The sequence below is a fragment of the Microcaecilia unicolor genome, chromosome 4 (assembly GCF_901765095.1).
Source record: "Microcaecilia unicolor chromosome 4, aMicUni1.1, whole genome shotgun sequence".
In the NCBI taxonomy this organism is placed as follows: Eukaryota; Metazoa; Chordata; class Amphibia; order Gymnophiona; family Siphonopidae; genus Microcaecilia; species Microcaecilia unicolor.
In genome coordinates this window covers 97,911,389-97,928,630 of record NC_044034.1, presented here as the reverse complement: position 1 = coordinate 97,928,630, position 17,242 = coordinate 97,911,389, and the positions used below count along the sequence as shown (strand labels likewise).

Below are 17,242 nucleotides of genomic sequence, written 5' to 3'. Positions count from 1 at the left end.
GACTATTCAGTATGAAACATTCCCTTTTTCTTTAGCAATTATATATTCTTGCATTTTCTTTGGATCAAGGAGTGGCCTAGTGGTTAGAGTGGTGGACTTTGGTCCTGAGGAACTGGGTTCGATTCCCACTGCAGGCACAGGCAGCTCCTTGTGACTCTGGGCAAGTCACTTAACCCTCCATTGCCCCAGGTACAAATAAGCCACATTGAGCCTGTCATGAGTGGGAAAGTGCGGGGTACAAAAAAAAAATACGTAATTTACATTACTTATAGATACCAAGCATCTACATGGATATTTCAAAACATAAGTACCACCTAAGGCTAGAATTTTAGGTTTTAAAGCCATAAACTCTCGCCTTCTATTTTGTGTATCTCTATTCAAATCAGGAAATATCTGAACTTTTTCAGCAAAGAATTTTGCATTCATATGTCTAAAGTATAATCGAAATATATTATTCCTATCTGACTCAAATGCAAATGAAACTAGAAGAGTTGTTCGTTGAGTTATCACATCCAATGAGCTTTCCAGGAAATCAATAATATTAAGTTCAGGTTGGGGTTCTAAAGCACGAGACTTGATTCCTTGAATATATTGTGCTCTAACGATGGGTGGAAAACCCTCCGTTGGAACAGATAATACTTCCACAAAATATCTTTTGAGGATATCAATTGCTGGAACCATATTCCATAACAATGTGTATAACTTAATTAGTTAAACTAATCAGCACTGTTAATTGGATGTTAACAAGCAATTAGCACTAACTGGCATTAATTAGAATTTATGTGCTCTACTTGCTAAGCATATTCTGTAACATGCTCATAAATTCTAAGGTGTATAGTTGAAAAGTGGGCGTGATTATGGGAGTGGAATGGGCGGGTCATGGGCAATTCTAAAATCTATGTGCATTGTTATAGAATATACACCCTGTCTAAGCCTAATTTAGAGTTTGGGATTTACGCCAGGTTTTAGTTGCCATAATTGACTGCAACTAAATTTAGTTGCTTCGGGGCAGCACTTGGTGTGTTCTATAACACACACCTAGATTAAAGCGTACTTTATAGAATATGCTTTGATTTTCCTTGCAGAAATCGAGGTGCGATATATAGAATCTAAAAATTAGGCATTCAAGTTACAATTAGGGGCATGTGGATAATGCGTCTGAATATTCTACCCAGTGGCACTTTCCAGGTAGCAGGTGCTGCTCTCCAGATAAGTGATTTTGCATATTGACCCAGTGTTTAAAACCAACAAGGCTATGATCAGGAAAAGCGGGAGGTTAAAACATAAAGGATAAATAAACGCTGGGGTTTTGTAATATTTACTTTTTCCTCCTTTTTTTTTTAGGAAAGACGAGAAGCAAAGACATCAACTAGCAAAGGTGAAGAGGAAAGCAATATATCAGAAAGAGACAAAAAAATGGCTGAGCAAGTGTCTTCATACAATGTAAGTGGAGTGAAGTTCTATGATTTCCTTACTTTGTTTTAAGTTCTGTCTGTTATTAGTCTCGTATCTCGGAGTGGAGGAGTGGCCTAGTGGTTAGAGTGGTGGACTTTGGTCCTGGGGAACTGAGGAACTGAGTTCGATTCCCACTTCAGGCACAGGCAGCTCCTTGTGACTCTGGGCAAGTCACTTAACCCTCCATTGCCCCATGTAAGCCGCATTGAGCCTGACATGAGTGGGAAAGCACAGGGTACAAATGTAACAATAAATATATATATATTGAAGTTACTGGAGGCCCCATCTGGGACAGGGGAGCCAAAGAATGGTGTCCTTGTTCTTGTTTATCACAGAATGAGGATCAATCCCAGAAGCAGTTGCACATATTGTTGAATTCAAGCAGATTCATGCAGAATGTATACCAAGTCCATAAAGCAACAAGACTTTAAACAAAGTAGGGCTGTACCGAATACTCGTGTTTGATTCGATTCAACCCCGAATAGTGCCTCAAATACATTATTCGTATTCGGCCAAATAGTGATTTTTTAAAAATTCAAACACACCAGGGGCTTTACTGTGTTAAATCCTACTCAAATAAACACTTGATCCCTGATTTACTACTACTACTTAACATTTCTAAAGCGCTACTAGGGTTACGCAGCGCTGTACAATTTAACATAGAAGGACAGTCCCTGCTCAAAGAGCTTACAATCTAAAGGACACGTGAACAGTCAGTCTGATAGGGGCAGTCAAATTGGGGCAGTCTGGATTTCCTGAAAGGTAAGAGTTAGGTGCCGAACGCAGCATTGAAGAGGTGGGCTTTAAGCAAAGACTTGAAGATGGGCAGGGAGGGGGCTTGGCGTAAGGGCTCGGGAAGGCTGTTCCAAGCATAGGGTGAGGCGAGGCAGAATGAGCGGATTTCATGTTGCTACTTTTATTATTTGTTACGTTAAAGCTCAATGCCCATTATTCGTATTCGTAGTTTGCCAAATAATATTTTTCATTATTCATATTCAACAAAATAGTGAAATATGATAGTCGGTACAGCTCTAAAACAAAGTAGCAAGATGAAGGTAAATAATTAAACAATCCAGGCAGGCAAGCAGACAAGATCCCAGGTAGGCCACACAAGAGCAAGGTACATTCAGGATCTTCGTATAGTTAAAAACACTGGAGAGGGACTATATTTGCCTCTGATGAACCAGTCAAGAGCCCTGCTCAGGGCAGGATAGAAATCCCCCCAAGAACAAAGGACTGGTCCCCCTATTTGACCAGTTCAAACACTGGAGCACAGAGCTAGTGAATAGAGAACATAGGTGCAAATGTAATTATTACTACTACTAATCATTTCTATAGCATTACTAGATGTACGCAGCACTGTACACATTATATGCAGGCACTTTCTCTGTTGCTAGAGGGCCACAATATAAGCATTTTTTGCCTGGGGCAATGGAGGGTTAAGTGACTTGCCCAAGGTCACAAGGAGCTGCAGTGGGAATCGAACCCATCTCGCCAGGATCAAAGCCCCTTTGCACTAACCATTAGGCTACTCCTCCACCCAAACAGTGGAGAGCTCCCCCCAAGAGGAATTCAGCACTGTCTTCTGGCTAGCTCCTCTGGGATGAGGAGAGACTCCTGTAGGGCTGCATTTTATTTATTTTTAATTTTTTAATTTATAGCCCATTCTATCTAAAATTCTAGGCAGGGTATAAAAAACATACACATACACAATATAATTAAAGTAAACAATAAAATCAAAACATCATCATCAGACATCACTTAAAATTACTGTTAATGCTATCTGCCCAGAAAAGAAAAGTACCATCAAAAGCTTGCTGAAATGGTGGTTGGGGGGGGGGGGGAGGGGTGCTAGAGAGCCCAAATGGGATGGCCGCTTGAGAGGGAAGCGCCTTCCCAAACTAGCATATTTTTCGCACGACCATGTAGATTTCACCTTTTTGAAGCTATTTGGTACTGCATAAAGTATACCTCTGCAGGAAACTGGGAAAATTGATATAAAATCTGAAATTACTAAACTCACTGCCAGGATGTCAGCCATAGATTCTCAACTGGGTGTTCTCGAAGGGAAAAGTGCACAACGGGAGGAAGTGGTTTCCAATCAAAACATGAACCAGAAGGGCCTGCGCATGCTAGAATCGCAGATGAAAGATTTTGGTAATCAATGCTGCTGCAAAACTTAAGAATTCTAGGAATGTATGAAGGTTCTGAGAGCGGAGATATGGTGAAATTTATGGAACAATGGCTCCCTTCGGGGCTGAATATACCTTGAGAGTGGCCCTTGGAATTAGAGAGAGCACACCATGTTCTCGCTTGAGCACCCTCAGGAAATAGCATATCTTGTTCTATTGTGCTCTAGTTGCTTTGCTATCCAAAAGTAGCTCTCATCGTGAAAAAGATGAGATCTTTACAGAAAATTCAATGACATGGCCAAAGCATCTATATTGTGGCTGACTTCACCAAAGCGACTTCAGAAAAATGTCATTGATTTCTCATGCTTCGGCAGCAGCTAAAGTCTATTGAGGCTAGATATGGTCTTTTAGCTCCAGCTCATATGAAAGGTACACATAGAGAGGCATTTTCGAATGAAATGTCCAAGTTGCGATTTGGACGTCTTTGCAAAATGGCAAAATCCAGGGGCAGGGAAACCCATATTTTCGAAAAAAGATGGACATCCATCTTTTGTTTCGAAAATACCATCAGAGATGTCCAAATCCTTAAATTTGGACTTCCCTAGATTTAGACATCCTTGGATCTGGATGTTTCTGACTTTCGGCTTTTTTCGAAACCAAAGACATCCATGTCAAAAACTTCCAAATGCAAGCCATTTGGGCGTGGGAGGAGCCAGCATTTATAGTGCACTGGTCCCCCTGACATGCCAGGACACCAACTTGACACCCGGCACTGCAGTGGACTTCAAAAATTGTTCCCAGGAACATAGCTCCCTTACCTTGTGTGCTTAGCCCCTCAACCCCCCCCCCCCCCCCCCCCCCCCAAAAAAAAAAAAACCCAGTACCCACAACTGCACACCACTACCATAGCCCTTATGGGTGCAGGGGGGAACCTATATATGGTACAGTGGGTTTGTGGTAGGTTTTGAGCTCGCTGTTTCCTCCACAAATGTAACAGGTAGGGGGGGGTGGGTATGGGCCTGGATCCGCCTGTCTGAAGTGCAGTGCAGTACCCACTAAAACTGCTCCAGGGACCTGCATGCTCTGTCATGGACCTGAGTATGACATCTGAGGCTGGCATAGAGGCTGGCACAAAATATTTTTAAAGATTCAAGAACTTGAAACACTACAGTATCTTCATCTACTACAAAAGTGTTTTATCTACTTCGTAGTGACCTCAGTTGTGCTCATTGCCAACAGTATTTTTTTGGCAATGGATCAAGCACACAGTTCTTCATTGGCTCCCTTTTAACGCCACTTTAATTATTTTATATTATGAATAACTCATTCTTATATATATCTTATTTCAAATACTCATCTTATATGAGTTGTGTCAGGTCATGGGATTGATGTTATCGCCCGACATGCATGTTTCGCCCTAGTCCAGGGCTGTCTCAAGGACTGACCCCCTTGCCGTCTTAGCGACAGCTCTGCTTTTTAATTAAAGGCATGTATCACCGCAAAGATACATCCCTTTGTAGTAGATGAAGATACTGTAGTGTTTCAAGTTCTTGAATCTGGGACCCAAGGGTGATATATAGAGAAATTATTCGTAATAAAAACACATCTGGATGAAAACGTCCAAGTGTTTGTCAGGGACATCCTTGTTTTTTTTGATTATGGGTCAAAGATGTCCAAGTGTTAGGCACGCCCAAGTCCGCCTTCACTACGCCTCCAACATGCCCCCTTGAAATTTGGATGTCCTTTCGATGGACTGCAGTTGGAGACGTCCAAAATCGGGTTTCGATTATACCGATTTGGACGTCTCTGTGAGAAGGACGTCCATCTTCCGTTTTATGTCGAAAGATGGACGTCCTCTTTCGAAAATGAGTCCAATAGTGAACTTATGCAGATCCAAATGCTGGAAGCTACATTGTGGAGCAGGAGTTGCTAATACATATGACCTGTTTTTCTCTTTTATTTCCTGTGGTGTCTCTTCTATCATTTTGGGATGGGCATATTTTCTACTACAGAAAATTTGACTTTGGTATTCTGTTTGCAAGTTGGATAACAACTTTTGACAGTTTTTGCCTGTTAAATATGTTCTGATCTGCTATTTCATGATTATTCGCTGGTTCGGGGTGGCTTTCCTTTCATTCCCGTCACTGGGTTCTTTTACCCCTGCTGAGGCGCATGTGCTTTGCTATCAGAGTTTTTTGAGCAGTCTTGGTTTTGTGTGAGAGTGTGTGTGGGGGGGGGGGGGGGGAGGAGGTGTTGAAATCATTTTTTAAACTAGAGAGTTTTCGTCTTTGTTATATTGCTGTATGCTGATATCCAAATATGAGATGCTATATACTGTTCATTGTTTTACTGAATCCCAGTTTTACTCTGGGCGATTACTTATACCCTGTAAATTTTCCCATTGGAATGACATGTAAAATGCTCTCATTGAATGTTAAAGACATTAGTAGCTCTGTGAAGCAAAAAAAAAAAAAATACTCCGATATAGTAAACAATTACATTCTCAAGTATTTTTTTCTCCAGAACACACGGTTAATGGCTGCTGAATCTCTCAAACTTGAGAGAGTGGGTTAATGACTGTTCTTTTTCAGCTGCTCTATCTAGCAAAGGTAGAGTGGCAATCCTACTAGCTAAAGGTTTGGACTATAAATTGATTTCAGATAAGTCAGACATAAATGGTAGATGAGTCATGACTACCATTCAGTTGGATCAGCAATGTTTTAATTTTTTAAAATGTATATGGTCTGAATTCAGATGATATAGCATTTTTCTATTAGTTTTCCTGTCAACTTGCTTCCACCAAAGTGCACCATATCATTGTAGGTGGGGATTGGAGTTTGGTACTTGATTCTGTAATTGATTTGTAAAAAAAAATCAACATCTATATATCTCAGCCCTAGGTCTTTGATAATTTTAAAACAATTGATGTTGGACCATGCTTTATTGGATATTTGAAGGCTTATGAATCCCACTGATATAGATTTTACTTTTTACTCCACACCGTACTATTCCTGTATGAGGCTGGGCTATTTTCTCATATCCAAGACTTTGGATCAAATAAGAAGGCTACTATTTAGGCATGTCATTTATCTGATCATGCTGGGATAACTCTAACTTTTACTACTCCCAGTTTAGCGCCTACTCAGAAGTCTTTGGAGGCTTTTGAATGACCTTGATTTTATTAAAAATATGGAAAGGCGGACAAACGAGTATTTTCAAACTGAGACAGATTTCTTGTCATATGACAGATGTTCCCAAACCCGGTCCTGGAGGCACCCCAGCCAGTCAGGTTTTCAGGATATGCACAATGAATCTTCATGAGAGTGATTTGCATGTAGTGAAGGCAGTGCATGCAAATCTCTCTCTTGAATATTCACTGTGGATATCCTGAAAACCTGACTGGCTGGGGTGCCTCCAGGACCGGGTTTGGGAACATCTGTCATATGGAATGCATATAAAGCATATATCTGTGGAAAGATTATTGCCTACAGTGCTAAACAAAATAAGCTCCATAAGCAAAAACCTATCACTCTAGATGAGAATATTAAGTTCAAGGAACGTTGGTTTTATGCTCAACCAACTCCAGCTTTGCAAGCCCAGTTACAGCAACTAAAAATTCCATTTTACCTGAAAGGGCAGGTATGCTACTTTGTAGAGAAAATGATGTCTATTATGAATAGTGGAATAGGGCAGGAAGGGCTACTTGCCAATTATTTAAAGCATGAGCGTAAAAGTGAAAAAAATTCACTCTATCTGGTCAGGAAATGCTCTTTGCACCGATCCAGTGAATATTGCAAAACAATTTAAGTTATTTTATGATCAACTTTACGCGTCGGGTACTGATCCTGATCACTCTCATATATTGGATTTTTTTCTTGTACTCTTACTCCTCCTACCATTATAAAAAAGCCCAATTGGAAATGCTAAATGGTCCCATTACAGGAGCAAAAATAAGGGCATCCATCAAAAGTCCTGGGCAGCAGAAGGCCCCAGGTGGTGTTGGATTGCCAGTTGAATTTTTTCATGTTTTTCAAGGTTTGCTCATTCCTAAGTTATTGCAACTATATATGTCCTTTCTGGAATCTGGTGCTAGTGTGGGATCCTTTACTGAGGCAGTAATTAAACCCAGTAGGGATCCCTTGCTTACTAAAAAATTGCAGACCTATATCTTTGCTCAATTACAGCTATAAGATCTATTCCAAAATTTCAACTGATTAGCTAAAGTAATGTCCCACATTATCCGCCCCTAACAATGTGGTTTTGTTCAGGGGAGAATGACATCAGACAATACAAGAGTTTTTTTTGTCATTCCTTACAGACTGCAAAGACCTCAGGTGAACCTCTTTGTGTTATGTCTTTAGATGATGAATGGAAGTATCTTTTTGACATTCTTTTATATTTTCATTAACATGGTCAAACTCTTATATTCTTGTCCGGTGGCCAGATTGAAAGTGGATGGGACTGTAACAACTTAGAGGCACCCGCCAGTGGTGTCCTTTATCCCCTCTCCTTTCAGTTTGGCTCTGTAGAGGAGTGTGGTAGCCGTGTTAGTCCACTCTTAAGGTTATCAATAGAAATCAAACAAAATAAAACATGGAAAAGAAAATAAGATGATACCTTTTTTATTGGACATAACTTAATACATTTCTTGATTAGCTTTCGAAGGTTGCCCTTCTTCGTCAGATCGGAAATAAGCAAATGTGCTAGCTGACAGTGTATATAAGTAAAAACATTCAAGCATTGCTATGACAGTCTGACAGGGTGGGAGGATGGGGGTGGGTAGGAAGTATGCATGGGGACATCAAAGCATATCATTGATGTCCCCATGCATACTTCCTACCCACCCCCATCCTCCCACCCTGTCAGACTGTCATAGCAATGCTTGAATGTTTTCACTTATATACACTGTCAGCTAGCACATTTGCTTATTTCCGATCTGACGAAGAAGGGCAACCTTCGAAAGCTAATCAAGAAATGTATTAAGTTATGTCCAATAAAAAAGGTATCATCTTATTTTCTTTTCCATGTTTTAGTTTGGCTCTGGAACCTCTATTGATGTGAACTCGCACACATCTACAAATGCAAGATATAACAGTTGGACGCTCAGAGGTAAGCCGTCCATCACTATTCCACATGTCTTGTGTTTTGGTAAATTGTCTGGGTATTCCATCAACTTGGACAAAACAGAAGTACTCCTCCTCACTTCATATTGTACTAAGGATACGATTAGTATGTTTAGTCTTAAATGGTGTGATACAGATATTAAATATTTAGGGATAAAATTTAAACGCACCCTTGAGGATACTCTGCAACATAATATACAGTTGTTGCTAACCAAAGTTAGAGATCTCTGTACTGCATGGTCGCCTTTATAGCTCTCTTGGTGGGGTCATATGGAAGCCATACGAATGGTAATTGCACCTCAAGTCCTTTATGTGTACTTCCCTTCCAGTTTTGCTGTGTAAAACCATTGATAATCTGCTGGTAAAATTTTGTGGTTATCTAAGCCACCTAGAATTTCTCTCAATAAGCCAAAGTGGGCCTAAAGAACTTGGATTTTCTGATTTTTACCACGTAAGCTAAGGCCACTATCTTGCGTGCTGCCGGTTTGTGGTACCAGGAACATTCTGATGGTGATGTTCCTTGTTGGCTTTCTTTGGAGCGTGTGTTGGTGACACCCTATGCACTTAATGATCTTGTGAGAACTACAGGCATTAATGTAGTTCATCAGTGGATAGTTTTGAGAACAACTTTCCAGACCATAAAGCAATTAGGGCCCTGTTTACTAAGCCGCACTGTAAGCACGCTAACTTTTTAGCGTGCGCTAAAAATTAGCACATACTAACAATAGAGACACCCAATATATTCCTGTGGGTGTCTCTAGCACTAGCACGTTCTAATTTTTAGCGCACACTAAAAGGTTTGCATGCCTACAGCAGGGCTTAGTAAAAAGGGCCCTTAGATTTGACCTTTCCCACTTCTATGTTTGACCATTTGGATACCCTACTATGGGGTAATCCCTGCATTTGTATTGGCAAGGTCTGTTTATTCTAGTCTATTTGGGCTCTCCTTGGCATTTGGAGACTGAACTCGCAACCAACTCATGGCATTTATGGACTTACAAACTCTACATATGGACTTTTTTCTTATCAGGTTTTTAAATATTTTCAGTTGAAACAATGTTTGAACTGGCCTCAGAACTTTAAGCTATCAAATTTATTGGATGCTGAGCCAGGAGTAACCTTATTTTTATGATCGTTGGGCTGCACAAAGCATGTTATTTCTCAGATATATAAACATTTGATATGTCATCATTCTCACAAATCATTGATCCTTCAGGCTGTCTGGGAAGTGGAACTGAAAGTGACTTTAAGTGTATCCCAATGGTCTAAATTCTGGTTAAAGTATAATCGTCCTCTTCAATCGGCACCGACTCTACAGTCACTATACTTTGTTTTTCATAAGGCCATTTGGACTCCAATCAAGACACAATGAGTCAAATCCAATTCTGTTTGGGTACATTTCAACACATGACATATGACTGTCCTGTTTTATCTTCCTTCTGGTCTGATGTTTGGTCTATGATCAGTCATATCCTTCCGATATGTGATACTACTGTAATGCTATGTTCAGTGGTGAATGACTATGGTTGTGGTGAAGATCAACAAAAGTAACTGGACATTATGCTTGGCACTAAAAGTGATATTAAGTCATTAGAAAACTGCTGTAGCAGTGTCGTTTATCAGTGGTGGAATTATTTGAGTCAAATAGCCAAGTATGAATATCATCTTGCAGAATGGTGCTGTGCACTTGCTTGACACGATATGGGCACCACTGATATTGTTTAGAGAGGCTTGACTGATTTTGTCATACCCTTGGGTTTTTTGATAGGCTTGTTTACAGCTGTCATTTGCTTTTGCTTTTGAATTATTTTGCTGTCGTTTATATATACATTCTACTGTATTTGTATACTGCTCTTTTGGTTTGATGTTTACCTTAATGTCGCTTAGGACTGATTGCCCCTTTTCTCTGTATGTCCGATTTTCTTTCCTTGCAAATTTCAATAAAAATTGTTGGAACTAAAAAAAAAAAAAGCTTGCTGAAATAAAAATGTTTTAAGAGATTTTTTTAAAACCTCTTAGCTTTTAATAGATCTCATTTTTGGCAGGTACTGTTCCACAATTTTGGGCTGACAATATAAAAAAGAAAAGTTCCTATATTTATCCAGTTTAACTATGTGGAAGGAAGGGACATCCAGTAGGTCTTGTGTTGCTAACCTAAGGAGCCAGGTCAGTTGGTATGTGCATAAATTTGAAGCAGTAGAAACCAGTACATTATTATTGGCAAGTTTGAAAATTAAAAAAAAAGGATCTTATAGCAGATTCGCCATTCAGTAGGCAACTAGTAAAGCTTAATTACAAGAGGAGTAACATGCTCAAATTTAGAAATGCCTACTATAATATGGGCTGTAGTATTTTGAGCAACTTGTAGACTTTGTTAAATTGTACAGCGCTGCGTAACCCTAGTAGCGCTCTAGAAATGTTAAGTAGTAGTAGTAGTAGATCTCAACCAGTCGTTTGGTAAACCTAAAAAGAGCCCATTACAATATTTAAAAAAAAAAGGAGTTACAAGACTGTACTACGTTTCTAGAATTGTAGGAGCTTAAATAATCCTTATGTACTGTATTTTTAACATAGGCTTTCATAGACAAAGAAAAGTCTCAAATCACACCAAGATATTTGAATCTCATCTCATCAACAATAGGTATAACAATATCAATAGTGAAAGAAGTGGGAAAATTAAACACGGGATGGCTGGATAACATCGTTCCTGCATCCTGTCCATTCCTTCACCTCCCTTTAAACGTATTCTTTTCTGTTCTGTATTTCTTGTTATTCGCGCTCTGCATTTCTTTTTGGTTACGCTGTGTTTGAGATTGTCTCCTCCTATAGAACTGTCTTTATCAGGTTTTATCTTTCAAGGTTTTTTTATTTGTTTTTTTTAGTGCTGAGCTTTCTGTTATTATTTTTGTAACTTGCTGAGGGGTCAGTATTGAGGCTGGAGTTCATTTGTATGCATGATAGTGTAGTGTCTGGTGCATGGTTTTGCATGCAAGGTAGGGAAGGAGAATTGGAAGAGCAGCAGAAGTCTGGGTTGCCATTGCCATTTTCCCCTATCTGTGCTAGCCCCTCTCCATCTTGCCACTTCTGTACAATTTCTTACAGTCTTTATTTACTTTTGTCTAAAACTTCCTCTCTGATCTCTTATTCTTAGTTTGTTTTGACTTCACATTTCATTTTCTTTCTGTCTCTTTCTAGACTTTGTTTTATCCCTCTCTACATGGTGCATTTGTTTTTGCTGTTCCCTATCTGGTTTCTGTCACGATGTGTGTGTCTATATCTCTCTCTTTTTACCACTTCTCTTTAGTTTTAGGTTTATTTCTTTGATTAGGGATAGATTTAGTCTTAGTCTCTTCTCCTTTTTGTTTGCTCTCTTCCATGCTACCCTCCTTTTCCCTTTGTCATGCCTCTTTTTCCTCCCTTCCTTCCTAGCCTGTCTCACTTCTTGTAGTGTGGGTTTCTGCTACTTTCTTTTAGGGAGGCTCATTCAGTGAATGAGGGGGCAAAGCTTGGAGAGGAGGCCAGCTTGTGCCATTCATGATGCGCATGTTTGCTTTGTCTTTCTTAAATCTGCCAGAGGAGAGCAGCAGCTCCTAGCATCCAAATCTTTAACTTGCTGTACTGTAGCTTTATTGCTTACAGACATTACAAGAAACTGCTCCTGTAAAACACAGTCTTAATCAATTAACAGGATAGAAATTGCCTGTGTTTCTTCTAACCATTAGCTGAATGGTGCAGTGGTAATAAATGCAGCCTTATATTACCTTATTAGCAAAAATGCCGCAAAATTGTCAGCAGGTTTTAATATTTGTCCTGCTGTTATTTTACACTAGTAGAAATCCTAATCAGACAGCTAGTATGGCTTCCTGCAAAATCTCTTTGTGAGCCATGCTAGGTGCCTTTCACCCAAGCAGTAGCACCTATTTGAGAGGGCCCATCCATCTATCTGTCTGTCTTTCCATTCATGTTGGTTTATTTGTGCTTGCAAGAGGATGGGATGTTGAAGATTTGAGTGTATGGGGGAAGAGAGGCCAGAATGCCTGTAGGCTAGTAAGCACAAACCCTACAACCCCCAACACACACACATCCAGCCCCTCACCCACCTCTGCTTGATTCCTCCCCCTCACCACCTATACCACTCCTATCTCTTCTCTTTATGTCCCTCCCACCCTCTTCCCTCATTTCCTCCCAATTCTCTCCACCTTTACCCTTCCCCATACCTACACCCCACCTCTATGTCCCCCACCTCCCCACATACACACCAAAAACTGATTTTTAAAAATCCACAGAAAACCACTCACTGAGGAGCTTCACAGCCCCTGCTAGCCTCAGAAGACACTTTAGCATGTGTCTTCACACATGCATGAGTTTGCAAATGGGGGGGACTGCGCCATTTTGTCTCACGATTCACCAGATTCTATATAGGCCGCCCAAAGGTGGCGTGCAGTTTTAGGCACGGATCCCAGATCCACACGTAATCTATTTAGCCAATAGGTAAGAACAATCAATTATTGGCATTAATTGGCAGTAATTAGGAGTTACACATGGATCTGCCCTGTACCCTATTTTATAAAATGCTTGCCTAGATTTCCTAGCACTCAACTCCAAAGGGGGCGTGGTCAAGGGAGGGATATGGGTGGGTCAGGGGTGTTCCCAGAATTAAGGTGCAATGTTCTAGAATATTTGGATTTGTATGCCTAACAGCGATTATTTTGGGCACCAACATTTGGCAGGTGTAAATGCTGGTGACCATAGTTGGGCACAAAGGGCCTTATTCTATAAAGGTTATGCTCCTAAATTCACGCATAAATTTATGCTTATAAATTTAGGAGCGTAATTTGTACTCCTAAATGTATGCTAAATCTATGTGCTTAATAGGCCCTAAATTAGGAGCATGAGCGTTATAGAATAAGACCCATAATGAGTTCTAAGCTCATATTCTGTAAAGGGCGTTTGGCACAGAGCGCCCTTTTCAGTATACTAGCTTAGCACAGATCATCCCAGCGCCTAACTGTGGGCACCATTTGCTGAATTCCACCCTATAAGTGTGCACTTTTCAACTTGTTTGTGTTGGTTGAGCATCAGACATCATCATATAGTTAACGGGTAGTGGAGTGAGATTGTATTCACAGGCACCATGTCTGTAATTATACTGACACAGAGACTTTACTATCGCCATTCTCACTCATTTGTCCCTTGACCTAAAAAGCAGACAAATTAGAGGGAATCAGCAACACAGAGGAAAAAGTTATTAAATATTGCTTCCTTTACCCAAGAGGCTACATGGTCTTGGTCCCATTTATGGGCCCCCACACTCTAGTTTCTGGAACCTTGCCCTAAATACAACAATCAAAATGGCTTTTGTAAACCTACTAAGAGAAAAAGAAAAAAATCAATGTACAAAATATGAACAGTTGCTCAGATATAACCTTATGTCACTTATGTTTTTTTAAACTGAAGATTGTTTGTGGATTGTAAAGTGCAATAAAGAGGAAATATACCAATTATGAAGGAAAAATAACCAAAATAATCTAAGAAACAAAAACAACATTAAAGCTCACATCAAGGAGAGAATAGATACATTATAGAACATATAAAAAAAGTCAATCATTGGAATAATTACATTCCACAAAGACCCCAGTAGCCCCCTTTACTTGTGACTTATGATCATAATATTCATTAATTAAATTCCTATAACATAGAGGCACACAACTAATGCAGTTTGTTTAGCGACACATAAGTGATTATCTCTGTCATGCCTAGTGGAAGCAGTGAGTGAAGATAACTGTGAATTCCTTCTGTTTCATAAGTAAGGATCAGCTTGTCTCAGTCTGATCCATCCTTCTAAATCTCACTAATGAATTTGACTGAAGGGCTTTGAATAGTCTCCAAAGCATGTAACTTTAATCATTTGTGAGCCCTATACAGCAGACTGCCTTGTTGGTTTTCTTTTAACTGATTTTATGAGTGTGCCAGTAAACAGGTCCTTTGCTTGGGTCCATTTGGTTGGAGAGGGTTAATTCCCTTGAAAATACTGCTCATCATAGTGTGAGATTGGAAGCACTGACAGACAGTATTTCACTCTGTGTGGAAAAGCAATCTCTGCAATTTCCCTGAGGCATGCTGCTGTAGACAGGCCAGAGCAGACTGTATGCAGTTTGGGGGGGGGGGGGGGGGGACCCAGAGAGGCCATTTAAAGAAGCCTTGGTCAGCAGCTAAGTAGAGGTCCAGTTCCTTTACTAAGGCAAAGAAAAATGTTTGTGTCTGGAATCTAACGGACCAGGCCCTTGGCTAGCTTGTAGAACCCGACTGCACTAGTTTTAATGTTACGGCATGAGTTCACGTACAAGCTTCCAAGGTCCCTGTCATTTCAGCCATACGTAATTTGCCTGTCTCTTCCCCCCCCCAAGTCATATTGGTAGTGGGGGGAAGGGGACCAATTCAACATTAGTAATATAATAACATAGTAAATGTCGGCAGATAAAGACCTACACAGGCCACCCAGTCTGTCCAACAAGGTGGTCAGAGTTTATTAGGCACCATTTTTATCTCAATATGTAAACCGTTTCTGTTTTGTAACCACAATTTGAAACGGTATAGTAAAAATGAATAAACGATAGGAGATATATCTGCAAGTACTCATTAGGAATATCCCAAAATCTAGAATGACTGGAGGGTACTCCAGGACCAGCATGAGAAACACTATTGAGCATTCCATCCTCTGAAAGAGATTTGCTCCTTAAGCTGGTTTATTTGTATCATTCCTCCCTTCCTAAATATATCTTGGTAGAAACCTTGAACCATTTTGATAGCCCCCTTTCTACTTGCTCCAACCTGTTTACAGTATGTTCTTTTGAAGGTAGGTCCTTTGCTGTTCTTTTTCCTGTTGACATTTGTTGGCCATCCATTTAACTACTAATGGTTCTAGTTTAATTTTTCAAGGCATATAGTTACAGCTGAGTGCACTAAAGAGTCAGTATGCTTGTGTCAACCGTATATCGATACGGGGGCTGATCCAGTGGTTTGATTCCATTACATAGGCTGGCTGAGATAGGAGCTGCCTCAGAGACAGCATTCAGAGCTCCTGGAAGGGGGAGTGTAACTATTGTTGAAAGCATCTAGGATGTAGATTTAGTATCCATGACTACAGGGTTCCAGGAGGAAACTAGGTGTGTGGATCCTGGCCAAGAACTTTTACTGTGATGACTGGACTAAAGTACATTGGAAGAGGCTATAAAATAATAGACAAAAAATTAAAAAAAAAGCTCCATGTGGTTGAAAATGGAGGCTTTGGTGTCTAATTCTAAACCTGATTCCCACTGAAATGAAAACCTGAAAGAGGAAACTACTGGATCAAACAGAAAAAAGTGAATTCTTTTAGTGATTTAGAGCACAAAGGAGTTTTTTCAGATAAGAAAATGCCCTCGGAAGATAGAGAAGCAAACCAGGAGTTACCCTTTTGCAAGTGCAGTAAAATAGCATTACTTTTTATTAACAAGGTGAACAAAACTGTAAGTAAACACTCAGGAAGCAAGTGAAAAAAACATTCACCAGTACATGTACTCTAATATTTCAAAACAGTCCAGTTCTAACTCACTAAGCACAATCCAATACAGTGATCTATAAAACATATTTCCAGCAAATTCTTTCTTTGATAGGCTTCTTAGTTTCAAATGGTGGTATTCTTTTGGTCTGTTTGAGCTTGATTACCTTCTTTTTCTACTATATTGAATAGTAGAAACAGAGAAAAATATAGGCAGGTAAAAAGACCATATGGTCTGTCCAGTCTGCCCGTTCATGCCATCTACTCTCCCCTTCACGTCCTTGTCCCAAGCTCTCTTGAATTCAGATACTGTTTTCATCTCCACCATGTCCACTAGGAGGCCGTTCCACAAATTCACCATCCTTTCCGTGAAAAAGTATTTCCTCAGGTGACTTCTTAGCCTATCTCCGTTCACCTTCATCCTATGCCCCCTCATTCCAGAGCTTCCTTTCAATTGAAATAAACTTGCCTTCTGTGCATTTATGCCATATAGGTATTTAAATGTCTCCTGCCTTTCTTCCAAAGTATATATATGGAGATCTTTATGGCGCTTATATATATGGATACAATCTCTCTATATAAAAGGCAAAACCAACGTTCTATGAAGCCTCCAGCCGGAAGTGTGAAGGGGGCGAGATATCCGGTTTCCCTATGAGTGTCTGCCCCGCCCTCTCTGTAACACAGTCAGTGAAGGAAAACAGCAGAGCACGAAATCAAATCGCTGGCTCTGTAACAGTGAAGGACTCAGAGGGGGGAGGGGAGAGAGGCCTGAGGGCAGGGACACACACACTCCCACATGCACACAGAAGAAAACATTGCTAGCCCCCGTTTCATTTGCATTAGAAACGGGGCTTTTTTACTAGTTTATGATAAAGACCACAAACCATTTTAGTAGCCGCCCTCTGGACCGACTCCATCCTGTTTAAGAAAGTTTTGATCTCCTCACCCTTTACTAGTGGAATCATGATATTTATCCTGGTTCCAGATAGATG

At 40.2% G+C, this 17,242-nt stretch overlaps 1 protein-coding gene across 1 annotated transcript in view; it reads left to right on the top strand.

Moving 5' to 3' along the window:
• GPALPP1 (GPALPP motifs containing 1) overlaps positions 1-17,242 on the top strand; it is an 87,751-nt gene that overhangs the window by 56,142 nt on the left and 14,367 nt on the right. The window contains exon 7 of the mRNA XM_030200524.1: positions 1,345-1,443. Within this exon, the coding sequence (XP_030056384.1) occupies positions 1,345-1,443 (99 nt within the window). The remainder of the gene's footprint in view (positions 1-1,344; positions 1,444-17,242) is intronic.